The sequence below is a fragment of the Staurois parvus genome, unplaced genomic scaffold, assembly GCF_062004578.1.
Source record: "Staurois parvus isolate SC_StPar_1 unplaced genomic scaffold, SC_StPar_1.0 ptg000249l, whole genome shotgun sequence".
NCBI lineage: Eukaryota > Metazoa > Chordata > Amphibia > Anura > Ranidae > Staurois > Staurois parvus.
In genome coordinates, this window is record NW_028318045.1 from 11,233,571 (window position 1) to 11,261,434 (window position 27,864).

A 27,864-nucleotide genomic window follows, 5' to 3' on the forward strand; every position below is an offset into this window, starting at 1 on the left:
GAAGCAAAGGAAAAAAGCATTTAATGAAAGTAAAGATGTTGCAATTGAAATGACCCAAAAAAGGAGGGAAAAAAAAAGCATCTGGATTGCATCGGAAAAACATTGAAAGCTTATCAAAATGCACTGGAATGCATTGAAAAGGCACATGCATAAACTCATCTGGAGGATGTTTTTGTGGTGTGAACTGGCCCTTAATCTATGACCTCTCATGAAAGGGGTCCTTGGGTTTTTGCTGTAGACATAGCTATAATGTAGCAGGACAGCCCATTCTTACAACTGCTTTGCTGGTGGTAATCTGTAATTCTGCAAACACCACTTTGAGTCTGGTGAGTGTGTAGACCAGACAGATATTCTTAACCCTCTCAATTGCACTGTATTAAAATGAAAAAAATATATGTTTTAAACCCAGTCAAATCGCCAGAGACACAAGAGAAGAGCCAAATCATTTACACAGATTTTATTCAGAAAAATCACAGCATACAAAAACTCAAAGTCAAACATTTCTTAAAAACGGGATTGCAGATTAGAAACTAACATTTATCCAGCTCAATGTGAATTTCAGAATTTAGATTAGAAATATGAATTTGATTTTATTCTCTAATGAACATTGACCAAAAAAGAAAAAGCTAATTTCTTACTATATCTACACAGTACATTGCTGAAACAACAAATATACAAAACTATTTTACAAAATGTCCAGCAACGTATATTAAGGCCCCCATTTTATGTAGACAATGTGCAAAGAAGGAAGAATTAGGTCTAACGTTTAATATCATCAGAGTCAATCAAGTGCAGCAGAATTAAGTTCCAGGAGGAAAATGCTATTTCCATCACATAGAAAAAAAATGGCTCCAAGTTATGCTTAGAATGCTGAAATAGGTTTTTCGGAGTGCAAACATCCTATAAGAAACTACAGTTTACGTGGCAATATAATTTTTTAATCTTCCCTCTATGAAATTAAAGTTCTTTCATATAAAAGGGGTTTTTAGTTAGCCCTTTTTTCATAATCAGTCACGCAGTCTGCCCTACAAACTGTTACCTTTGTTGAGCCATGCCAAGAAAAAATTATGAGTTCAAAAAGAACTTGTGACAAAACAGAGTCTTGAAACTAAGGCCTCATTCCTCAGAGAAATCACTAGTTCCTGACCATCTTCTCTGATGCTGGCTCAAGTCACAAAATGGCCTCCACTATTGTACATAGTTGATCCCTTTAAAGATTCATGTATTATCTTATTACCCATGTCACTTTGACAAATAGACACTGAGAATTCAGTAATAGGCAAGAGAATCCTCAAGCTTGTGGGTTGGTGGAGTAACGTTCCGAGGTGCCGAGGGCTGAGGCATATTCGACACCTCCTTCTGTCTTGCTAGTCACAGTGTGAGAGGTCTGCGTTTCATGTTGTCTGGGCTGCAAATTAGATGATGGAGTCCTGTCCAGATAACAAAAATTATAAAACACTTATTGGAAAATGCAGTAAAACTCAGCAATGGCTGAAGATGCAAGATATATGAATAATAAACCAAGCGTTTATTTTCAACATCAGTAAAGTAAATTAGAACAAAGGACGTCCGATCGGCTGCACTCCAAACAATCCACTTTATTGAACCAAGATAAAACCAATACAGACAGTGGCTGATGGTAATGAATAAGCACGGTCTTTAACATGAAATGTGTTTACCTGCCAGTCCCCCACTGTATTTCCACTGTCTGTATTGGTTTTATCTTGGTTCAATAAAGTGGATTGTTTGGAGTGCAGCCAATCGGACGTCCTTTGTTCTCATTTATGCAGCATACGAGCTGGCCTAGTACCTACAGGAGGAGTTGTGCTTGGAGATGAGGATTCTCTCTACCTTGAGCAGAGGTAAACATATCAGTAAAATAAATATGCGGCCATCAGTGGTTGTATGGTCTGTAGCAGAGGACCCAACAGAGGCAGATGGCCACCAACTACCTAGATGTTTGCTGCAGGTTTATTCAAATAGAACCATCCAGAAATGTGTTCATTTCTACTCATGACTTGCCCATGCAGAGCAAACAAGTTCACCTTAATCCTGTCCCTATCTGCTCCTTATACTTTTCACCACACAGCTCACCGAAGCAACAAAGAAAAAAAAAAAAAAAGTTCTATATAAGCTATAAATCACAACTTGGAGTTTAAGTAGGGCTGAGGACCTCTCCAGCCCCATGTAACATTGCCAGGAACCTAAGCAGCCAATCACCAATGCTGTCACATTAGAGAAAAAGAAGAGTCGCATTCTTCCCAAACCTGGAAGAACTGTGTATTTCTCTTCCCTTCCAGGAGAAGATCAGCATGGCAAGAGTGAAGGAAAAGAGTAAAATCTTCTGTCCTGAACAATTTTAAACCCATTACCTGGCCATGAGTAAAATACTGCTTCAATTTTACCATCACGCTATTGAAAAAACACAGTGTGTAGGCGCTGTCAAAGTGGAGTGCAGAAAACACGCATGCGAGCCCAGTGCACACCTTAAATTCCTGTGATCAAGCCATCTTTAGCACAGAGCTAATCTGAGTGGTTCAGTGCCTTGTGATCACAGTGAACCTATCTCAGTAAGCAAAATTGTAAACACAAAATGTAAACGAGCTGAAAATTAAATTAATTTGGGTACAGTGTTGCATGACTGAATAATAATTACAACACTGAAAAAATGGCCTGGTAATAGAAACATATATACAGGCCACTAAATTGCTAGGAAAAAAAAAAAACTATTTGAGCCTTGAAAAAACAATGCAGCCTGCCTTCTCTGGGTTTCTGTTTCTCCAACTCAGTAATTATGAAGCCTTCCCAACACTTGTTAACCTGGGGTTTCATATAAAAATCGGTTTTGGAGCAAATTTGGACCACTATAAAAATGCAGCCAGATAGTCTCATTATGGCAATGTCACCCCTCCACCCTGTATAGTCTGCTTGCTAACTGGTTTTCCTTTACACCTCCATATTGGTCCAGCACTCGTAGGGTAATTGAACATGTTACTGATGTATCAGACATTCTTGGCTGAGAAAAAAAAAAATGTGAGGGTGGTCTATATAGCACATGCGCATATGAATGGGTAAAAATTCTTCTACTTTTTTTTTTTTTTTAATCAAGAGTGTGGTGTGTGCATGAAAATGCTGTCCAGCAACACTGATTTGTTTGTGTTTTTTTTTTTTTTTTTTTTTTAAATCCAGTGCAAGTTTACACTCGTGTGTAAAGGCCCATTAAAGACTATGAGCTGCATTTAGATCAGAAAAAAGCCTAAATGCTTGAAAAAAAACAAAAAACAAAGTTGCAATTTTAGGCATCCCATGTGTAATAGGCCCTATAGTTACTCCTACTCCATCCCCAACATACTTTTCATCACCATGCCCCTTTGAAGACACCTCCTTTCACTACAATCCTACCCACAAACCCTGGAAGAAGCCTACACAAGTACAGGTGCTGTTTATGTAAGGAAAAGGACTAGATTAAAGCGGTTGTCCAGTCACTCTGTAAAAAAATTAAATTGAGCAGCTACAAAAAAAACTGTAGCTGCTGACTTTTTAAAAACAGGTGCTCACCTGTCCCTCGATCCTGCGGTGTCCTCCCCTCAGCCCGTTTCACTGGCCAGTCTCTCTCCTTGGCGCTGGCAATTTCAGTGTGGGCACCCGGCTGTGACAGCTTGCAGCTTCACAGCTGGGTGATCACAGCGCATGCACGAGTAGTGCTGTGCTTTATGAAAAGGAAGGGAGGGGGCAGACAACTTACGCTTCCCATCACCTATGTGATTGCAGCTGAAGTGGAAGCAGATACCTGTTAGTTTCAGGTACCCACTCCCCAAAGGTGCCAGTCCTTAATGGGGAGCGGGGGAACGGTCTTTAACCTCCCTGGCGATATTCCCGAGTGTAGCTCGGGGTAAAATTTCAGTACCACCAGCGGTAACTCCGAGCTACACTCGGGCTTACCATGCGGTGCTGCTCAGGGATTCCCTGCAGCGCTTACTTTGTCCTTCGCTCTCGCGATGTGTCCCCTGCAGCATCCCTGGCCATCTCCTCTGGCTGATGCCGGCATCCAGCTTCCGTGTTCCGGTCCCTGTGACATCGGGATGTACGGGTGCCGGAACCGGCGGCAAAATTTGAAATGTTAAAAAATTTAATTTTTTTTAAAACAATTATTACATAGCAAAACATTGCTGTTTCAAAGCATTTCGCATACATTTTGTCCCTACTGCTTTGTCCTGTGCCCTGCCTGCATTTTGACTGTTCTTTCTGCCTGAAAACTGGGAAAAGTCCATGGAGTCCAAAAAACGTCCCTTTAGGTCAAAATCTGTTTTAGACCAGCTAGAGAACAGCGATAGTAAAATCAGAACCACTTGCAGAATTGAGTGATAATGATTCGTGGGGAAATTCGTCATCAGACACTGAAACCGATTCTGCGACTTTGCTCAGTGATGTGCAAACTTGGTGCTATATTTCAAATTTCAGTGTTTTTGGTTTGATTAGATTATTGAATTATATTATTTTTTATGATTATTTATTAAATTATAATTTATGATTTCGTGTTTCACGTTTTATCATATCCGGAATGTTTACTAGACTCTTGTTCGGACATATTTCAGTGAGTTATTCCTAAAAATGACAGGTCTACAATAAAAAAAACTACATATTTCCATGCAAAATAATGGTACCGCTTTCAGCACCAAAAATCTGAAATAATCATACCGCCAGGGGGATTAAAAGTATAACTTCCCCATTTGTGTGGAGCTCCACTTTAACTTTTTTTTTAACTCAGTTTTTCTGACTTTAGTGGGTTTCCCTCCTTGTACAAGATTTATCACATTTTAACTAAAATGACCTACAATCTGTTCACCATTCCATTACATAACTGGTGAAATCCAGAACAATGTATCAACATGTATTGACACAACTGCAACATTCTGCTATGGAAACATTGTCCATGGCAAAAAGTACTTACATAAGATTGGTAATAACAGCTGCCACAAGACCCGCTAGGACAAAGAAAGTCAGCACGCTGAGTATGGAGGTGATGACAATCATACCACCGCTCCTTCCTCCAGGCCACAAGTCAATGCTTCCAGGATCTCGACCTATGAATACAGACAGGGAGAGATGTGAACCAATAGTTAAGGATTTTTTCAAGGATAGAAATAGAAAGAAAGGATGCATTAAAAAAAAAAAAAAAAAAAATCTCAACTATAGCTGACCAGGCAAGAAACGTGGCACCTCCTTTGGGAACCACTCACTCCAGTCTGTGACTAATAAATGCATTCAGAACCAAGAGGAGGTTTCACATACCTTAGCATCCAGGAAGTGCACCTTCCTGCCAGGACCCAAGTAAAAAATATCAGATTGGGAGTGTAGGGATATAAAGCAAGACTGGATTCTAAACCCTTCTTACCTAGCTTTGTAGTAATGGGGGATGACCAGTCAGATGCAAAGGTAAAACCATTTGCAAAGGTAAACACATACGCAAACCTAAAACAGAAAAGAATATCATTATTAGTTTAGAACTAAAAAGGTATTTCCATAAGTAACATTTAAGCCCTCTATCTAAAAACTAGGATTTTATCCGAGGTAGAAGGACTAAAAGGGGCAGGGTGTTTGTGAAGCTTTTTCCCCTCTTTTACCAGCCCTTTTTGATATTTAACATCCAGTACCATAAAGTTCCCTTTACAGATCCCTTCTCTCTCTGGCTTTGTGTTTGTCTGAAGTCAGATGGGCCCATGTTAAAGCATGTTAAGTCTCGCTGTAAAAACAAAACAAATAAAAAAAAAAAAAAAAAAAAACACCAGTGAGATGGATTTTATTGTACAGGAGACATGCAATGTCTCTTCTGCAATAAAATGACCCTACCTTCCTGCTCACTGTATTCTTTGGCTGTGCATGCTCAGCTCAGCTTACAACACTGGGCTGGTCTCCATGTGATGAAATGATGACCTCCTGCGCAAGCGCAGGAGTCATGTCATCCTGCATCGGCCAATGAAAAAAAGGCTGAAGACCGGCACACAGGAAAGGATGTCAGCACCAGAGAGAGACAGTTGGAAAGGTAAGTATTAATCTCTTTAATTTCACTTTAAGGTAAAACCAGTATCCCATATTAGCATTTTAAAGCGGATGTCCACCTTTACTGTCTTTTTAAATAGTTAATTTGGGCCAAGCTGGCCCAAACAAACTAACTATTTACTACACAAACATGTGCATCCACTGGGAGCGTTGTATAAACTTTATGTAGCCTCAGCTACATACTGTATACAGCACTGTGTTCAGGGGGTGAGACAAGACCTTCCCGACTCACACCAAAATAAAGTTGGGCTAAGTGGTACTCACAGATTCATATTCTTATCAATGAATACAAAGCTTGCTCTGATTGGCCGAGTTGGAGATTGTTGACATCAATCGGCCCACTTCTCCGGCTCAGCCAATCAGAAGAAGCTGTGTGTTCATTGACAGAATACAAAACTGACTTGACTATGAATGGCTGTTTTGTTTTGAATGAAATTTTGTTTTGGATGTGAAAGACAAGAAAGTCTCATCTCACACCCAGAACACAAGGCTGTATACTGTATGTATACGAGGCCATCTACAGTTTATACAGGGAGGCCAGCAGGCATACCTATTAGTATAGGAAATAGTTTGTTTGGCCTGCTTTCCTAAATGAACTAAATAAAGTGACAGTAAAGCTGGACATTAGCATTAAGGACCAGCATTGTGGCATCAGAACTGCCTGCCTTTCTCCCCATACAAGTCTATGGGAATGCAAAGGCAGCCTAAAGTGGTATTAAATGCAAAACAAAAAATGTAATACATTGCAGCTTACAAATCCTTAGATGTGGTGGCTGCATTCATTTTTTTTTTTTTGCTTCTTTCCCCTCCGCTTTCTCCTCATGATCTAGCCAGTGACACACCTCCTGTCCTCACTCTGGATGAAGGAGCACAGGGGGCACCTTTAAACAGCAGCATTGTCAGTCTGAGAAGAGGGGAGTTTGGTGTACTAGCAGATTTAGATACATTAACAAATTGAAGCCAAACTCTAGCTCACAATGCAGTTACAGCACAGTTTTTTTTTCTTTTGGGATAAAGATTTTACATGAATAAATAAAAACTATCATTGTAAGCACCCCTGTCAGTGGAAAATGGTTTGTCTCAACACTACACCTGCTACTATTACAGGGGGGCTTGTTCTGTTGAAAAGCAGACAGTCTGGGTTCACACCTATGCGTTTTCCATTGAGTTTTGCAGAAACTCACAGCAGTCCATTTAGCATGATTTCCTATGGGACAGGTTCACCCAGTGCATTTTTTTGGAAAGGGTCAGGTAATTTTTTTATAAATGCAAAACGTTGTGTTTTTGGTTCAATAGAGTTCAATAGCTGCAGAAATAAGTGTAGTGCATTTATGCATTTTAATCTGCCCAGTAACAAGTTGGAAAAAAAGCAAAACACACAAATGCATGTGCAAGAATGCACCGTAAAAAGCACTGCAGAAACGGATCAAAACACAAACTGCATAGGTGTGAACCTAGCCTTACTGGCTGCACCAACCAGGTGAAAAAAAGTGAAAAGAAAGCCTTAAAAAGAAATATAAATGCAGCCATCACATCGAAGAAGTTATAAGCTGCAATGTAATAAATGGGTTTAATACCGCTTGAAAGCAGCTTAATGCAGCTTAGACGTGAGTAAGTGGGCCTTGATTAGTTAAGCTTTAGACTTCATTTTATTTCTGGTATACATGTAGAGTTCTCCCTTAAAGTTTTCTTTGCTTCAGCTACACTCTCATGGGAAAAATTTAGATAACATTCATAGTTTCTAGGCACAGAGTAAGGTGTAACCTTAGTTCATTTATTTATTTCAGGTACTTATATAGCGCCGTCCATTTACGCAGCACTTTACACACACACACACACACACACATTATATATATATTGTACATTCACATCAGTCCCTAACGCTCAAGGGGCGTACAATCTAAGATCCCTAACTCACATTCATACATACACACACTAGGGCCAATTTAGACAGGAGCCAATTAACCTACCAGCATGTCTTTGGAGTGTGAGAGGAAACCGGAGTACCTGGAGGAAACCCACGCAGGCACAGGGAGAACATGCAAACTCCAGGCAGGTGGTGCCGTGGCTGGGATTCGAACCGATGACCCTAGTACTGCCAGGTGGACGTGCTAACCATTTTGCCACTGTTCTGCCCGTTCATAGACATGTATTTCGTCTTAGCCAACTGAAATGTGATCTAACTTTCTCTCTTAACTGTACAAAAGTGGTTGTAAGTTACTGAAAAGACAAGAGAACTCTCTCACAATCATTATGTTTCTGTGTTAGTTTTCTCTTACTGCATACGCAGTATAGGCTTCTTTACAGTATATATTATTGATATATATCACACACACAGATACTGTGCAAAACAATCACTTGATTGATCAAATGCAAGTTAGAAGGAAATCAACAGCAGGTAAAATGTACCAGTTAATTAACTCTGAACAACCTCAGAAATTCGCAGATCTAAGATGCAAGCAAAATACACCTGAAAGCATGCTGCATTTGCTCTTTGAAGTCCTATACACAAACGTTCTGAGCAAAGAGCAAGATGGCCTTTGTCAAATGAACTCTGCATATGGGTTTTTAAAAAGGTTTGAAGAGGCATCATTGCTACGAACAAGGGAGACTTTAATACCTTTAACACCTTTAAAACCTTAAACACCGACAAAACTGTGGAGCATTTCGTAGGTATCTAAATCCAAGAATAAAAAAGTAATATAATGCAGCTTACCAATCCTTAGATATGGTGGCTGCATTAGTTTTGTTTTTTTGTTTTTTTTTTAGCCTTTTTTTCCTCTTCATTATATCTGAATGATTCCCTCAGTTCCACACTTGCTGTCCAATGCTGACACTGTATCTAAGGAGAAGCAATGTTCTCACCCTAGGACAGCAAGTGTGTTAAGATTACAGAACATCTCTCCCTCTCGATTTCCATAACATGTGGGGTGTTCTGTAGTAAATGTAGCTGAGTAAGGTAGAGCTGTTAACACTGCTTGGCATATCAGTTTAGCAGAGACGTGTGGTCGACTCAGGAAGTTACAAGTTCTGTGGATTTCTGGTAGGTCAACAGCAATTGTTTCTGTACTTGCAAAGTTTTTAAAGCATGTATAAAAGAGATAAACCAAAATACGTGTTTTTTGTTTTTTTGCCCCGACAAATTTCTTGCAGAGCATAAGCTTTCATTGCTCCCAACTATCCCTCACATAGGGGGACTATCCCTTTTTTTGGAACCATATCCCTTGGTTTCTCCTACCTACACTTTGCATCAATAATAGTTGTGCATTAAATCTACCTTAGTAGGTAAGAGACTGTGGAGCAGAAATGGGTCCCTTCTGAACAAAAAGACAGAGCTTGAAGTAGGCTATAACCTTCTACCACCCCCTTTTCCCAGGAGTTTTCACTAAGGCTTAATATGGACGTTATACCTGTATGCTGTGTTACTTTGAAGAGGGCCATTGCAAGGGTTTACATCAAAGCAACTGGAATCATTCCCCACCCGAACAACATATTTATTTAGGGTATCCTGCACCTGGGAGAGGTCATAGATCTGAGATGTTGTCGGAGGATTGGTGCAATTGGGATTGTTAAAAGTTGCAGCCAAATACTGTCCTGAGGCTCCAATACGTGTTGTCGAGTATGTGCCTTTGTTTGTGAGCGATGTGGCATCTGAAAAACAAAGTATAAGTAAACCCAATCGCTAAAAACTCATACAAACTTTAAAACAAGTTATTGTCTTTATTATGGCACCTTTCATTAAAATACCCAGAGATCCTGTCATTAGTGTCTTTGTTCAGGCATTTCCTGTTATAGTAAGACAATGATCTGAGCCTTTCTCCCGGTTATGCTCCTGCATTGTCACCCAGTCAGATGGGTTTTTGAAGTAGACGGCAAGGGACTATCTCAGGACACATTACACAAGCATGGGTTAATGTTGTCACCATCAGAGAACCTGCGCTGAAAAATTATTTTGACCATACAGTGAAATTGTGTGTTGGCATTCTTTACATCAAATTCAATTTTTTTTCTTTTGTTTTGGGGGGGGGGGGGGTCATTGAAGAAAAGAGGAAAGGTGAAAAACAAATTATTTGGTGTGTTTGTTTTTTGTTTTTCTAGTGAGTATGTTTAATGTCACGCAAGAAAAAAAGTAATTGTGTTGAGCCTGCCGTAGAGGAGTGAAAGCTGTTACAGCCAAAAAGAATGGGCCAGCTCTATAATAAATGGCCATGTTTTGGAAAAGGATGTCCAACAAGCTCATGTAGGTGCTAGACTAGCTGCTTGTACCCCCCCCCCCCCCAAAAAACAAACAAAAAAAAAACAAAAAACACAACAGTAGGAAATATTAAATCAATAAAGCTGCTAAAACTGCTAAATTTCTTTAATTCAAACAAAAATAAGTGTCATACGATGCCATCGACACCAATATTAAAGACAAAATATATATTAACCAAAATATAAATTAAACCGTATTATCCAATAAGACAGAGAAACAAAAATAAAAAGTTACAAAAACTCCACAGTGATCAGCAACCACCAGTCGGCTTGCTTCAGTGTTCCTCTCAGACTCAGTCCCCAGTAAGGGACTGAGTCTGAGAGGAACACTGGAAGGAGTGGCAGCTCAGCTTCTACACTGGCCCCAGACACCTGGCATCTTCCCCTGTCCTTTATTCCTCCCCCTCTGCCATCCTTTCCCCTCAGCTTAAGGATCATTTATAACATGGCGGTGTCCCACAAGATCAATCAGCATCCCCTCACCCTGATCATCTGCCCCCCTCTAAATGGTCATGTGTGTGGACAGGCTGTGAGACAATCATGCAGAGTAAAGATACCATCATTTCCTCATCATTCCCCGAGTAGAGAGGGACTCTGCAGAGAAATAAGGAATTCATACAAGAGTTCCGAGAGAGAGAGAGAAGAGAGAGAAGAGAGAGAAGAGAGAGAAGAGAGAGAAGAGAGAGAAGAGAGAGAGAGAGAGAAGAGAGAGAAGAGAGAGAAGAGAGAGAAGAGAGAGAAGAGAGAGAAGAGAGAGAAGAGAGAGAAGAGAGAGAAGAGAGAGAAGAGAGAGAAGAGAGAGAAGAGAGAGAAGAGAGAGAAGAGAGAGAAGAGAGAGAAGAGAGAGAAGAGAGAGAAGAGAGAGAAGAGAGAGAAGAGAGAGAAGAGAGAGAAGAGAGAGAAGAGAGAGACGCTCTGTGCTGCGCTCAGGCGCCCATAGGTGGCAGTGAGCTCTAGGCGGCTGCTTAGTTTGCCTAGTGGAAGCACCGGCCCTGGGTGAGTGTCAGGAAAGGACTCACCGCTGGTGGTGCTGTGGCTCACCTGCTCTGTAGGTTGCAGTACCAGGACATACCAGCAGGTGCCTTTCAGCAGTCAGGATCTCACCTCCTGCAGTCCAGCCATCACCTGAGGCTGATTGCAGGAGCTGTATTTAAACAACAGTTGCTGACCGCAGATAGCCAAATGACAGCTACACTGCGGCTGGCCAGTTCTGGGAGGGCGTCATATGACATCCTCCCAGAACGCGCTCTCCTGCGCGTCCCCCCAAGGCCCGCACCCGGTGAGCTCCGTGATCGCTGTGTCCTACCTACACAGCTGATCACGTGATGTGGTAAAAGGCCAATCACAGCAGCTTTTTACCACGTGATCAGCCGTGTCCAATGACATGCTGATCACAGGGAAATGCAATTGCCGGTTCTCGGCTGCACTTTCCTCACGCTGTCAGAACGTGGGGAAAGTACTGCCAAGAACCGGCAGTTGTCAGAGCAGGGATCGGCACCGATCATCAGGGCACTGATGATCAGCGCCTTGATGGTCGGTGCCCAGCAGTGCCACCCACCAGTTCCACCCACCAGTGCCCAGTGGTGCCACCCACCAGTGCCCAGTGGTGCCACCTGTCACAATCATGCCCACAGGGAGAGGTGCGGTTCTCCATTTTGCCCCATACTTATACATTTTGGTATTTCTCTCAAACTCCTATGCAAACAAGGCTTCATGTATCTCCTCATTCCCCCTCCCTCAGGAATGCAACCAGCGTATGATGCTGAGCCCTGCCCAACAATTCTTTGCCAAATATGGCTTGGCTTGTTCATTGTGGGCAGAGATTTTGAGTAGAGAAAAGAAGTGTTATCTTTTGTGTTCAGGCAGAAAAGTGAGGACTTGCTGTGGCAACATCTCACAGAGAAAGAGTTGAAGATTCTCCCATTGACCATCGAAACAGAGGGAGATCAAAAGCACCCTTCTGCTCTGAAACTTGATCTGCTAACCCCAGGCATTTATTTGGCAAGTACTTATTTACCGAAACTTCTTCCTGTTATCTGTTTGCTGCGCTCTCTATGTTTTTATATATATATATATATATATATAAATAATCATTGTTACATCTTTTCTGTAAATATTGCACCTGTTTCACCTTTTAGTAATAAATCTTTCTTTCTGAAAGTGTTGAACTGTTTCTATAGCTCTGTATTGCAATTTACAAATTCCTGCCTCTAAAGAGAACGCTACTACGAGTATTTAACCCTCTGTATAACCGGTCTGTAGAGATAGCAGGATACTGACGGTTAACCAATCATCCTAGTCTATTGCGGAGTTTCCTCTCTGTATAAAAAGGAGGTGGTGGCAGTATGAAGGGTTAATTGCGTAATTAACTTGAACCAGTTACAATTGTGTCCAGGCTGCCAGTATGTCGATCGTTGTCCAATTAACTGGAGCATCGGTGTGCAGGGTGCAGCTGGGTGTGGCATTGTTACGCACGTGACAGCTCGGTTTTAGATTGGCTAGTCTTTTGGTCACAAGTTTGGTGAGAAGGGCTGGGGTCTGACGCCGCGACACCACCCACCTGTGTCACCCACCTCTGCCCATCAGTGCCACCCACCTGTGCCCAGTGCCACCCACCTGTGCCCATCAGTGCAGCCCAGCAGTTGTGCCAGTCAGTACCCAGCAGTGCCGCCAGTCAGTGCTGACTATCAGTACCCATCATCAGTGCCACCTCATTAGTGCTGCCTATCAGTGCCGCCTCATCAACGCACATCAGTAAAGGAGAAAACATTACCTGTTTGCAAAATTTTATAATGGAAACAAAGAAACTTTTTTTTCAAATTGTTTGCTCTTTTTTTGTTTATAGTGTAAAAAATAAAACCCCCAGCAGCAAGTAAATACCACCAAAAGAAAGCTCTATTTGTGAGAGAAAAAAAATGATAAAAAATTTCATATGGGTACAACGTTGCATGACCACGCAATTGTCAAAGTGCAACAGCGCTGAAAGCTGAAAATTGACCTGGTAAGGAAGGGGGTATAAGTGCCCGGTAGGCAAGTGGTTAAACAGTAACCAGGCCTGCAGCCAGTGCCTTGGTGTTTGTTCCCATAAGCCTGTGCTACCTGCGATCCGCTCTGTGTCCGGTCTTCCTCTGCATCCCATGCATGACTCCGGCTAGCCTGACTACACTTGATTGCTGTACATGTATATATTGCGTGAAGGTTTTTGGTTATTTGGGTTTTGTTTGCACTGTGTGTTTTTGTATACTGGTATAGCTCACAATAAATTATCCACATAACTCCTGAAGCCTGCTATTCCCTGTGTCAGTCCACACATCCCTGGTCATATCCGGATCACTGACATAACACCAAGGTCAGTCCTGACCAGAAGTGGCTCCACAGGGAAGCCATCTTGGCTTGCGGTTTGTGAAGGATGCATCCTGAGGAGGTTGTGTACTTGTCTCTGCTAGCAACAGAAGACAGAGAATACTGCTATCAGACTCTGAAGGAGTGGGCCAGGGATCAGCTGCTAGAGTGCATGCAGGTTGCTCATTCTCTAGTAGATCAGGGTAGGGCGTTTTCTGAGGTGCAGCCATTGATCCAGGCTTGTGCTGAATTGGCTTGGTCCAGTACCCCTGAAAGCAGGAATGACTTTTCTCCGCCATTCAGTACAGATCAGGTAGAATCACTGGTATGGTTGTTGGAGGATGATCCGGATTGCTTCTTTGAGCATTATTCAGCATGTTCACAACATGTGCTTGTTGATTGTATAAACACAGTGCAGTCTTTGGTCAGACAGGCTATGTGTAAGCTGAGCTTTGTTAAACCAGTACTACAGACATGGTCAGATTTGTTACACCCAGCCTCAGTCAGCTTGCAACAACCCAGTCCTGCTTCTAATCCATTATCTCAAAGCTCTCTTCCTCCATTCCCTACAGCACCCACAGTTACAGCCCAGTATACCCTGCTAGCAACCACATGTCAGTACCCTGCTCCCACTTGCTGCACCTACCCTGCCTTCAATCCCGTCAAGGAGTCCTCTGTAGCAACTGCTTCCTTCTCTGTTCCATCCTTCAGCTCTTCTCTGTCTTCAGCTGCTCCCTCCGTTTACAGCCCTGCATTCACTTGCAGCGCTTCAGTAACTAAACCCAAGAAGAAGCGAAAATTCTTTCCAACCAGTACCATCCTGCCAGTATCCAAATTGGCCAACCTGCAGTCTGAGAACCCGCCTTCTGTTTTCCAGCCCGATGACCCGATGCCTGTCTTCCAGCCTGATGACCCGATTGTGATGGAAGTGACTTTGGGTGGGGGAGCCATGGAACACAGCTCAAGTTGGAGGGGTGGGGAGACCCCTGTCTCAGCTCCCCATATCCCTCCTATGTGCAAGTCACCCTGTGCCTGTTAGGGGTACAGGGTGGAATGTCCTGATATTGTGTAGACATGTATAGGTGGGGTGTGGGGGTTGTTCATTGTCTACTGTCATGTGGTGCATCCCATTGTTCTATTGTGTGTCTTGCTTGGGAGAAAACTATTATGGGATGTATGTGTTTGAGTATTGGCTGGGTGGGGGGTGTCTGCTGATGTGTCTCTGGTTGCTAGATTTGGTTTGCCCCACCCTGTGTCTTTATGCAGGGAGGTGGGTTGTTTCCTTGAATGTTTATATCATGTGTCTGTGTTAAAATAAAGCAGTCTATTTCCTGATTTATTTCAAGACTGGTCGCGTCTAGTCTTGTATGGTCAGCAGTGGGGTCCATGGTCGGTGTTCGGACAGGGAAGCGGGAGCCTAACGGAAATACCCAAGTGCAGTCGGGGTCCAGTTCCGTTACACCGATGCATGTCGACCCGGTGTCCGTTATACAGCCTGATGACCCGTCTTCCTCTGCGTCCCATGCTTGATCTCCTGTGTATGACCCCGGCTAGCTAGCCTGACTACGCTTGATTGCTGTACATGTATATATTGGGTGAAGGTTTTTGGTTATTTGGGTTTTGTTTGCACTGTGCGTTTTTGGATACTGGTGTAACTCATAATAAATTATATTATCCATATCACTCCTGAAGCCTGCTATTCCCTGTGTCAGTCCACACATCTCTGGTCATATCCGGGTTACTGACAGTGAGAGTCAGGTGTCCACACACTTTTCACTATAGAGATCTGAGAGATGCACACTCTGCTATAACCAATTAACCAGTTCTGTGGCAACAAGGCCCCCATTCACACTTCTATTGCCAGCATTGGCATCTGTAAAAAGGCAAGGTCCCAGTGTCCATATATACAGTACTTTCAGTTTATGTTTGGACTAAAGGATGCAATTTTTATGCCTCAGCAACTGGAACATACAGCACAGTGGTCTTCATGAAAATTAGCTTAGTTTCCCATTTTCCTCCATGTGACCCACAAACATATTTTAAATCAGGTAACTTTTATAGAATGTTTTTTTATAGTGTAAATTCAGAAAAAACACCATTTATCTCAAGATCAAAGAAAAAAACTCAAAAGGAGTAGCAATTGAGTTAAAGACATTGTGCAATACAGATTGGTACAAACAAAAGACCAGAGAACCACATTAAATAAACCACAAATATTTAACTGTAGAATGCATTCAGAAAACTAATCAAGATGGTTAATATTTACTGTAAATGTGTTTAATTAAAAGGGAACTCCAGATAAAACTTTGTTTTACCTTGATTTAGTGAAGAAGAGTTAGAATGGCCGCCATGGAGTTTCCATATATGGGATTACAAGAAAATGGCCGCTAATTGATCACCATTGCAGACTATTTAAAGAGTATATGATCTGCCCCCCCATTAGCCCCTAATGAAGTCACGTGACGGTGACGCAACGCGTCGGGTGTAGTTGGAGGCAGACCGAAATAGGAAGTGACACATGTGGAAGTGCAATATGAAATTATAAAAGCTGTTTTTTTATGCCATTTTATGTATGCGAGTGCAACATTCGTAATATATGCTATTGTTTTAAAAGTTTAATGCACCATATGAAGAGTTGTTTTTTGCATGTATGAACGAGTTGATACAGCTCATCTAAGGTAAAAGGGGTGCTTCTGATACAAACAGGCATTTATCTAAGAGAAGAGGGATATGGAGTGTCTATAAGGAGTGGAGGAGAAAAACAGAGATATTATATACACGTTATTTTAAAAGAGAACTGGAGGTGAGAGTTCTGGAAGCACTAAGGTGGCACAAGATAGCATGAAGTGGATTTTAAGCGCGAGCACTTTGAAAATCAGTGGTGTTGGTTACATGTGTGGTATATGGACTGCTCTATTGAAGAAAATGTTTTGCATTTTGTTGTTAAGATATATTTGAATTTATTTTCTATACAGCATCACGTTATATACCAAGTTCTATGTTTATTATATAGATATGTTTTAGTTAGCAGAGCTACATCATTTATTTTAAATATTTTATTTCAAGGGTTCCCCAAGATCTCAAACTTTTGGCGAGGGGTTCCTGGAAGGTAAAAAAAGAGAAAACACTGCTATAGTGCATCTATCTAAAAGATAGGAAGGTTGGGGGGAGAGGAAGAGCTGGACCTGCACAGGCAGCAAATAGTCTCCTCCAGGAGAGGAAAGGGGGAAGTGCTAGGAATTTGCTCCTGGAGTAGTCTCAGTTTCCAGCTAGTTTGCATTACAGGTGAATAAAAAAAATTGTTTACAGAAAAAAAAATCTGTGCAAGAAGAAAATGATTGCTCTTCTACCTGCAATTTTTTTAAGTTTTAATGTGATCAGCTGGTAGCAAATTATAAAGGCCTTCAGAATATAAATATAGAATTGGAATCCCCCCATAGTGAAATACACTTTAATGACATCATTTACATCTAGTAATTAAGCAGTACTTACCATTCCGGACCACATACAGATCTACGGTCACTGCAGTCAAACTGAAGCAGTAGGGCTTTTCCAAAGTAATGGTGGTCTGGGTTGGGTTATACTGGAAGATATTACCATTCGCCAACAATGGCGCCACAGCTACAGCTAAAGAATGAAAGCAATGCAGGAAGCTCAATATATGCAAAGAATACTTAGGCATATTATATGGCAAAAACACACAAAAAGGGGTTTCTTTTAAATGCATTTTATACAAAGAAAATTTTTATAAAAACATTTATATAACGTTTTAAAACAGAAAAAAACCCCACAATTTAAAAGTAACTACTAGAAACACCTGATCTATTCTGTAATCCCATTTTCAGCAGCAGTTCTTGCATTACTTTTTCTGCAGTTTTGTTGCAATCACATACAGAGAGTATAATGAAAATCGCACTGCAAATTGCAAGAAATTGTTGAAAATCTTCACAAGTAGCAATAAAGTCTTCAGAAATTGTACCTGAAATTGCAAACAAATCTCAGAGATGAAACCGGTGACTTAGTGCCCGGTCATACCGGTATGATTTGTGAATTGAATTTGCACCTGAACTCGCATCTAATGAATGTCAGTGTCTCAAAATGTACGATTTGCTGCAGTGAGACTTCTAAAGTAGTTCTTGCATTACTTTTTCTACAATTTCACATATATAGAATATAATGGAAATTGCACTGCATATTGCAAGAAATCGTTGAAAATCTTCACAAGTAGCAATAAAATCTTCAGAAATCCCACCTGAAATCTTGCTGAAATTGCACGCAAATTGTGCAATTTTAAATCGCAGCGGTATGACCCATTACTTAATATCTGGACTGGCTGAACAGGAATGCAAATCCTTAGCTCCCATACAGTTGTGCTCAAACGTTTGCATACTCTGACAGAAATTGTGAAATTTTGGCATTGAAATTGAAAATATGACCGATCATCCCAAAAAATGCTCTTTTATTGAAGGATGATAATTACATGAAGCCATTTATTATCAAATAGTTGTTTGGCTCCTTTTTAAATCATAATAAATAACAAAAATCACCCAAATGGCCATGATTAAAAGTTTACATACCCTGGAATGTTTGGCCTTGGTACAGACACACAAGGTGACACACATGGGTTTAAATGCCAATTAGAGGTTAATGTCTCACATCTGTGGCTTTTTAAATTGCAATTAGTGTCAGTGTATAAATAGTCAATGAGTTTGTTAGCTCTTACGTGGAAGCACTGACTAGGCTAGATACTGAGCCATGGGGGTGAGAAAAGAACGGTCAAAAGTCCTGTGTAACAAGGTAATGGAACTTTATAAAGATGGAAAAGGACATAAAAAGATATCCAAAGCCTTGAATATGCCAATCAGTACTGTTAAATCACCTATTAAGTGGAAAGTTCGGGGATCTTTTGATAGCCAAGCCAAGGTCAGGTAGACCAAGAAAGATTGCAGCCATAACTGACAGTAGAATTGTCTGGGATTCAAAGAAAAACCCAGCGTATGCAAACTTTTGAGCACAACTGTATATGTTCTTTAATTGTGTACTCTGCAATTTACTGGATGTTCTGGCTAAAGACAAAAAAGATGGTCAGTTTTGAAACTGAAGATAATAAAGAATGAACCCTATATTGTGGTTTAGTGTCTCTCATGTAAATAAAACTAGTCATTTTAGAACTTCTTTCATGGTTTACATGGTTTACATGCCTCCTTTGAAGAGCTGCATTGCTATAACATGGGAAAAGTTCAAGAAGACTCTTGCTGAGCATGTGCAAGGCTTCCTCACTTATTTTAACGAATGCTTTCAACTGTTACTTAAAAGTGCTAAACCATGCAATTTCAGGCAGTATAGCCAGGTCAGGTCCCATCCCACCAGGAGTCCCAAGAGTCCAGCCCGTGCATACACTGGCTGGCTGGACAGCCAAAATTGGAAGCGTTGATCTGACATAATTTTAAATTTTCAACGCCACTTTAAAAAATCTGAAAGCATTCAAAAACATTGATCTTGGCGTTTTGAATGCTTTCAAGTGCAGGGGAGGGATTTGGGGTTTCATAGACCCCAGATTCCTCCATAAAAATACCTGTCACGTGTCTATTGCTGTCAAAAGGGATGTTTACATTCCCTGTGACAGCAATAAAAGTGCTAAAAAATAAAATGAACGTGTCAGTGTAAAAATTAAAAAAGAAACCATGAAAAAAAAAAAAAAATTTAAAGTGCCCTCGCCCCTACGAACAAAGGCAAACGCACGCGTCGGTCTCATATGCATGCAAACAGCGGTCATCCCACAAATGTGAAGTATTGCCACACTCGTCAGATCATGGGCAATTATTCTAGCCCTAGACCTCCCCTGTAAATCTAAAGTGGTAACCTGTAAAAGCTTTTAAAGCATCGCCTATGAATAGTAACATTTACGCCGTTTTTCTCCATTGCACGGGCGTGGGCAATTTTTAAAGTGTGACATGTTTGGTATCTATTTACTTAGCTTGACATTTTTTATATTTTACAAAAAAGTTAGGTTATGTATTTTTTTTTGCAATTTAAAAACTTTTCCCAAAAAATTGCATTTTATTATTATAATTATACAGGATTTATATAGCGCCAACAGTTTGCTCAGCACTTTACAATATAAAAGGAGACAATACAGCAACGATACACTTCAATACAAGAGGGTTAGGAGGGCCCTGCTCCTTGGAGCTTACAATATAAGAGGGAGGGGCTGGTGGTACAAAGGGTAATAACTATGGGGGGGATGAACTGATAGGAGAAATAGAAGATTCAGTTATTTGCTGAAGGCAGGATAGGCTTCCCTGAAGAGATAGGTTTTCAAAGATCGCCTAAAAGTGGGAAGAGTAGGTGATAGTCGGATAGATTGGGGTAGAGAGTTCCAGAGGATGATGGAGGCTCTGAAGAAGTCCTGGAGACAAGGGAGCTAGAGAGCAGGAGGTTGTGGGAGGAGCGGAGAGAACGGTTTGGGTGATATTTGTACACAAGATTGGTGATGTAATTTGGGGCAGAGTTATAAATGGCTTTAGATGTTATTGTTAATGTTTTGAATTTTGTTGGGCAATGGGAAGCCAGTGGAGGGATTGTCAGAGAGGGATGGCAGACATGGAAGGGTTAGTAAGGTGGATGAGTCTGGCAGCAGCATTCACGATAGACTGAAGAGGGGATAACCTGTGATGAGGTAGGCCAGTGAGGAGGGAGTTACAATAGTCAAGGCGAGAGATAACAAGGGAGTGAATAAGTTGCTTTAGTAGATTTAGAGGTTAAAAAACCTTTGAAAAACCGATGTGTAAATACTGCATGACAAAAAACCACCAATTATCTTGGGCCTCTGCTTTAAAAATATATAATGTTTGGGGTTCTAGGACATTTTCTAGCAAAAAAAAATATTGATTTTAACATGTAAATGAAAAGTGCCGGAATGGCTTGGGGCTGAAGTGGATAACATTTAAATTAAAGTTAAAAAAAAAAAAAAAAAGGATATTGCACAGAGCCGTCCTTTACCTCCTCTCCTGGAAGTCCCCTGTCCATGCTGTCCATTCCTTCTTCCTCCAAGTGACCCCTTAGCAAGCCATGTACTCTGGGGGCACCCGTGCGGGCTTGCTCCCAAGCCTGGTTGTGTGTTTCCATTGACACAGCACTGGTAAGCCACGCCTCAACTCCCTCCTTACAGGGATATGACTTGGAGCAGCAGGAGCCCATGGCTCACACTGCCCTCAGTGTTTCCTGTGAAACCAGGAAGAAAGGAGAGCAGTGCCGCAGCCAGGACATCGCTTGATTGGTGAGAGGAGCCAGGTAAGTGTTTAGGGACAGGAGCTAGAACAAGTAGTGGGGTTTTTGTTTTACCTTAATGCAGAGAATGCATTAGGGTAAAAACCTTTTGAGATTAGAACCACATATAGCTTGATCCTCCACACTCTCCTGGCCTGTCAGCTAAAAAAATAAATAAATATGGAGCATCATCACTCTCCAATCAGCAAATTCCCATTGCACAATCTCCCACTAAAACTATTTCATGCAATTCTATTGGGTGGTAGAGCTAAAGGAAACAAAAATGTATGGTCACCCTAAAGCTGAATTCTGGGAATTCTGCCACTTTTAATTATTTAGGTCTGACAGGTTTATGGCTCTGCACTGACACTCAGGGCTGTGAGAGAGTAGAGCAAGGCACACAGAGCAAGCTATGCCTGCTTCTCCCCTTTGCTGCCCATTCACAGAAGCCTTTGTGTTTTGTAAATGAGTTGACATAATACAAAGGCTTCTGTGATTGGGCAGGAGGAAGAGATGGGCATGTATAGCAGTTGCACCGACTCGAATACTGAATGTTTAGACCTGAAGTATCAGTTTCAGGCTCCTGGAAAAACAGTGATAGCCGTCTTCCAGGAGTGCAATAAAACGGTCAGATGTAAACAGAGAGAAGCTCAGGAGATATGATGCACCTACCTGGACTTGACCCACAGTGTGCCTTTATTTTTCACAAAGGAGCTGAATTCCTGGAATTTAGCTTTAAGGCCCCATTTACACAGATGGAAAGGGGAACAGTAAAACGCTCATCTCGCAGTTGTGGCATGGTAATTCCAAATTCCCTGTTCGGCAAAAAAAAACAGTAACATCAAAAAAGCACCATGCATTCAGGAGGTGGCAGTATCGCCTTCTGAATGCCCACATGCCACTGCCAATGCGATTCACCACTGATCTTTTTTCAGATGGGAGGTAGAGCTGTACATATTGACTTAGCCTTGGATTGATAGATGTGTGAAATGGTCACAGTACTGGAAGTGTACAATCCAAACGCACATGTTCCTGCGTTAAAAACAGCTGTGTGTATAAGTGGGTGCTGCAGCGACCATCGGCTGGAACCGATAGTCAGAATGTCACCAGCACACTAAGGATCACCAATGTGGGCCCAAAAGTTTTAATGAACAATCACAGTTACAGCAAGGCAACGTTTTGGAGTCTCGCAGGACCCCTTCATCAGGCATGTGATGAATTGTCACAATACTGGCTCTCCCTCTTCTAGTCTAAGGCCTGCTGTAAAGGGCAATATTGGAAACTAATATGAAGTCAGGATTCCGGCACATATATATGGACTAATTAAAACACATTTAAAGCTCATCTTTCAAAAAAAAAAAAAAAAAAAAAAAAAAGGATTTTATACACCCCTTGGATACAGCAATAACGTTCCTTATCAAAATATAGTATTTTTGTGCTGGAATTATTTGTGTTAAACTACAGCTAAAAAGTCCTGTATGCCAATCTAAACAGGTACGCACAAGCCTCACAAAATAAAAATAAAACTTCCTTTACTTTCCCTGGCTGAGCCAAATCCTTCATTGGTGTCTCTCACGCTCCCCCTCCCAGACACTGCAGCTCACAGAGGCAGGATTTCAGGACAAAGGCAGTGTGGTCAGTCCCAAAAACAGTGTGCAGGACTAAGTGTGGCCAGGTGCTGATTCACTACAGACTTGTGAATCAGCAGTGACAACGCTGATAGCCATGCCCCCTGCAACATCTTCTCATCCCACTGTAGTTCAAGCAGGCACACTCTACATGAGGGTGACAACTGTGCTATGAATTCAGGGTCAATGCAGTATCAATGCCACCCCATCACAGGAAGCTGCATTAGATGGACTTCACTGGCAGGATCAACTGTTATTTGTGGGACATTGAAGGGGGACCAAGAAAAAAAAAAGTGCAGATGCAGTTAGAAGTTGCATAGAATGCCATAATTCTACTTTAAGGTATCCTTTCCACACATTATTTCGTAAAATAATCAAAAAATAATATTAAAGTACAACTAAAGGCAACACTTTAGTTTTTAGTTTTGGATAGAGTAGATAGGGATTAGTACATTTATCAGTTTTTATTGCTGTCTGTGCCCCCTGTAAAGGAGATTCACCCTCCCTTCATCCTATTTACCATTATTATTAAAAGTGAAAGTAAAAGAAAATCCCAAATTTTGGGTTGTTCCCAGAAAAGTAATAGAGGGGAAATCTTCCAATGGATACACTAGGTCTGGAGACCTAGGGGTCCCCAAGGAATTCCCTTAATTTGCAGGGATTTCTTCTCACTTCCTGTTTGGCTATGGGACAGGAGGGGAAGGGAAATCTCCACAATGAGACACAGTTGGTGAAAAGAAAAAAAGTTGACCAGTTATAACCCTCCCTTTTCTTTCCAAAATGAAAAAAAAAAAATGTTTTGCTTCTTGCTCTACTTTAACAATACAGGAACCATTTGTGGAACGTCATGTGGAGGCTGTTATTGCCAACTTCTCATTCTACAAATGCTAACTTCCAGTAGCCCGATGAGTTTGTGTCTACAAAAAGGTAGGTCTGCCAGTTGACCTCTCTCATTTGAAGCAGACAGGTTAGAGCAGCATTTCTCAATCAGGGTGCTGCCTGGGGTTCTCAGGGGTGTAGTGGCATCGTGGTTGAAAAAGCTGTTTGATCCGACCGAACACCTGCTCTGCAGAATATCACAACAGCAAGAGCTCGATCGGCGCAGGGCAAAGCAGTTGCAGGGGAAGGCAGCGATCTGAATCCCGAGCTCCCCGCCACAGAACAGTACTTGGCCAGCACCACCCACAGCTGTGTGGATTGTAATAGAAGAACAATCTGCCCCGAGACTCTGGTGAGTGGAAAGTAGGGCACACAGGCAGGGGCGGACTGACCATTTGGAAACTCGGGCACTGCCCGAGGGCCCAGGGTCAGTAGGGGGCCCCATGAGATGCCCCTGGTACCCTTTTCATAGGCTTTTTTGAGTTTGGGCAAGGACACAAGGGCCCCATGATCCCCTATTGCCCGGGGGCCCCATGAGTTGTCAGTCCGCCCCTGCACACGGGATCAAAAGAGAGGGTGAAGGTTAGCTTGCAGTGTTTAGCAGAGAGAGTAGAGTACATAGGTGTGCTAACAGGGGGGCTTTGGGGTATAGATCTGAGCAGAGGGAGATGTGGAGGTGAGCAGAGAGGGGGTTGGGGTGTGGAGGTGAGCAGAGAGGGAGTTTTGGTATGCAGAGATGAGCAGAGAGGGGTGTGTGGAGGTGAGCAGAGAGGGGGTTTAGGGTACGGAGGTAAACAGAGGGGGGGGGGTTCAAGGTACCAAGGTGAGAAGAGGGGGGGTTGCAGTGCAGAGGTGAGCAGAAGAGTTCTGGGGTGCAGAGATTAGCAGGTGGATTGGGTCCAAAGGTGGGCAGAGGTTGGGGTGGAGAGGTTAGCAGAGAGGGGAACATGCAAATCAAACTGGAATGCAGAAAAAGCAGTGCGTGGACTACTTTTAAAAAGCATCCCACACAACACCACATGGTACTGAGGTACCAAACAATCTGGTGCCTTCAAACACACTGTATTTGCAATCTGTTTTTGGGGTTCCGTTAAAAAATGCATGGGCACCTGCATGCAAATCATAAGGGCAATGCAATCACCTGTAGTGTGGGAAATGCACCTCTGGTTCTGAAGAGCACACTTCATTTGCTAACACATGGGGGTACCATTGAGAATTAATCACACCCTTGCTCATCTGCTAAAGAGCAGCATTTCTGTGCGTGTTGGGAATGCACGCGATTTTGCCCCGATATGCAGTAGTGTGAACCAAGCCTTAACTGGGGTGCCTCAAGAATGAAAGTAATTTTCAAGGGCGCCTTGACTGGAAAAAGGTTGAGAAACGCAAGGTTACACAACCTATACACACCTGTCTGACCTTCTCCTTCCCCACCTCTCTGCATTGAAATGCCATGAACATTCAAGCCTTGCTAAGCATCCCTTCTATGTAGGAGTGTTGCTAGATAGGTCTGGTAAAACCTGTCATCAGGACAGAAAGGGACAAAGCCCCAGAGAGGAGTACACACAGTACAGGAAAAAAAATTACAAAAACACAGAGGCTTGGTCCCCACACATGCTTTGGATTGCAGTGATGCTCTTCATTTCAGATGGCACTCCAATGAACTAAAGCATTGTATCTGCACTGCTTCGTGTTGCCACGCCTTGCATTCCTGAAAAAAAGGTGCAATTTTGGCTGTGCTTTGGTGTATTGCCAACTCATTCAAGACAAAGGGGCTGCAATGACATGAAATATAATGCTCATGATCGTGCATGTATTTCCCCACTGAGAAGATGTGAACCTGGCCTGAATTAAATACTAAACATCCCTAATGACACCATCAAAAAAAAAACAAACAAAAAAAAACAAACAAAATGATTGATAATCTGCAGGCTTGCGGATCAGCAGTGGCATTGCTTCACTTAACAGTCACCGAAGCAAAACTGAACGTTTCCGTTTCAGTGAAATCTCATAGCAAAGTTAAATTTACAAAACAAAAAAAAAAATGTATATATATTAAAATCGCTCCAATCACTCCACTTATCCCTAAACACAAAAGGTGACAAAAGTAAAGTGACCCATTTATTTCTCTACAGCGTATGCTAGAACCGGATTGGTTACTTAGAACAAAAGCTGTTGCTGTTTTCAAAAATAATCCCAAAATGATACAAACCAAGCACATTTCACATAGTTGAGTGCAAACAAACTCAGAATATTTACCAACAGAGACATGTCCCAGTTATTCACCTCTGTAGAGAACAGAACATGCTGTATACACAAATGAACCTACCTTACAGAACTTCACTGTATCCACCAGTGGTCAATATCTCCTGGCCATGTAAGTTGATTGGCAGGGATGGATTTTCTTGGCTGATCACCATTACTACTCCTGAGATCATCACCCCCACAGAATTTCAACTCTATACTTGCAAGATCCCCCACTACACTGGTAATTATTATACAGGATTTATATATCGCCAACAGTTTGCGCAGCGCTTTCCAAAATGAAGTAGACATAACAATTACAATACAATTTGGCACAAGAGGAAACAGAGGGCCCTGCTCATTAGAGCTTACAATCTAGGAGGAAGGTTTGAGTGATACAACAGGTAATAGCTGGGGGGGGGGGATGAGCTGATGGAGGAAATAAATGGCAGTTTACTAGTTAGAAGCAGGATAGGCTTCTTTAAAGAGAGAGGCAATGGAATAAACTTGTGGTTAGAAGGATTGCTCAGTGCTTGGATCATCCGGACTTGACACCATCTGATGTCTGTAAGCAGCTCAAGTCCCTGGTCACACTGGGTGCAACTTAGCATGCCATACAACTTGCAACTCGCATGGCAAGTCGCACCCTATTGTCTGCAATTACAGCGTTCATATCGATGCGGTTCCGACTTGGTCGGAGTCGCACCAAATTCTAAAGTAGTGCCTGCACTACTTTTGGTGCGATTTGCATAGCAAATTGTACCTCAAATCGGCATGCCATCCGACTTTGAAATTATGTGACTTCACTGTAAGTTGCACAATTTCAAAGTCAGGATCGGTGTGACCACGGTGTAAAAGCTGGCCACAAATGTTACAATCTCTTTTAGATTTAAACTAAATTATGTAATTAGAGGGCCTAGCCAAGAAAGCAATTCAGCTGCATCTGATTAAGCAGAACATTGTGCTATGTAGTCCTTGGTAGATCTAAAGGAGATTGTTCAACCAGATTGCAATGCGTATGGCCTGCCTAATGCTGAATTCTGGGTATGGCTATTGTTGCATTGTTCCAGTTGTTATATTGGTACAGCCTGGGTCAATGTACATATCTTTGTGCCATTCCTGGAAGATTCACCTGGAAATCACTGTAGTAGGCAGCCACTGGCCTGCCCTACAGCTTAATGAACAGGGGGGGGGGTCACTCAATTGGAGAGAAGGGGCAGAGACAAATCCACCTTTATTGAATAAGAGAATGCTTTGCCCTTATTGAGAGAATGCAAATTGTTCTGTGAATGGCACCCATTCCAATCGAGCGACCTCCTATGTTCACTAAGCAGCAGTACAGCCGTCTGACATGGGACCCGCAAGACAACAGCAACCACTGTAGTAGCAGTGCCTACTACAGAGATTTCTAAGTTTCAGGGTGATCTTCCAGGTTTTTTACATGTATACTTACATTGGTCCACAGTGTGCTAATGTAATTTAAAAAAAAAAAAACACAAAATCCATGGAAATCAGATTTAAGTCACTTTAAAAAAAAGGCACAAAATGTGTAAAATTAATTTATGATCACAGTTTGCAGCAGCTTACACATCCAGATATTCACAAGCAGTCCAAAATATCTGCTCACATCCTCCAACTAAGGGCAATGAATTCTGAGTGTCAAGAAAATAGCCTGTACATACACAGGTCTGTACATGGAGCAATGGTCAGAGAATGTTCCAAAATCTGACTGTGACCACTGTACAATTGGTTTCTTTTCTACACCACAATTATATCTGGTATAATAATTAAAAAAAAAAACAACAACACACTGGAGAGTTCTACACCCCCTATGAAAACAGAAATATTTTGTTCTCAGTGGGAGATCTGCTTATATATGTCAAGCCTAAATTTTTATTCTAATAATCCATCATCTAGTTGCAAATACAATGCATGGCAGACTCATTGCTGTATATATGGAGGGCTAGATTGCGGTCATATGTGATCCATCATTCCATGACCTAACCACACAAAGTGACCCAAACATATTAAAAATATTTCTTATAAAAGACTCACCCAGATTATTCTGCAGCAACCAAGCAAAGAACAGTAAGTATGTAAGTCTCCCCATGACTGTAGAGAGGAGCAGAGGTGACAACGATCCAGAAGTCAGCAACTGAAACTCTCAACTCCAGTCTAGAACAAAATCAAA

The 27,864-nt window shown here is 41.8% G+C and overlaps 1 protein-coding gene across 1 annotated transcript; it reads right to left on the reverse strand.

Annotated features, from left to right (window-relative positions):
- Positions 1 to 442: 442 nt before the first annotated feature.
- Positions 443 to 27,864, reverse strand: UPK3A (uroplakin 3A). Its single transcript, XM_089680770.1, has 6 exons — positions 27,729 to 27,864; positions 17,149 to 17,283; positions 9,471 to 9,711; positions 5,396 to 5,472; positions 4,952 to 5,084; positions 443 to 1,430 (listed from the first exon to the last, which is right to left on the reverse strand). The coding sequence occupies exons 1-6, from the start codon at positions 27,781 to 27,783 to the stop codon at positions 1,292 to 1,294; spliced, it is 780 nt and encodes a 259-aa protein (XP_089536896.1). The 5' UTR covers positions 27,784 to 27,864; the 3' UTR covers positions 443 to 1,291.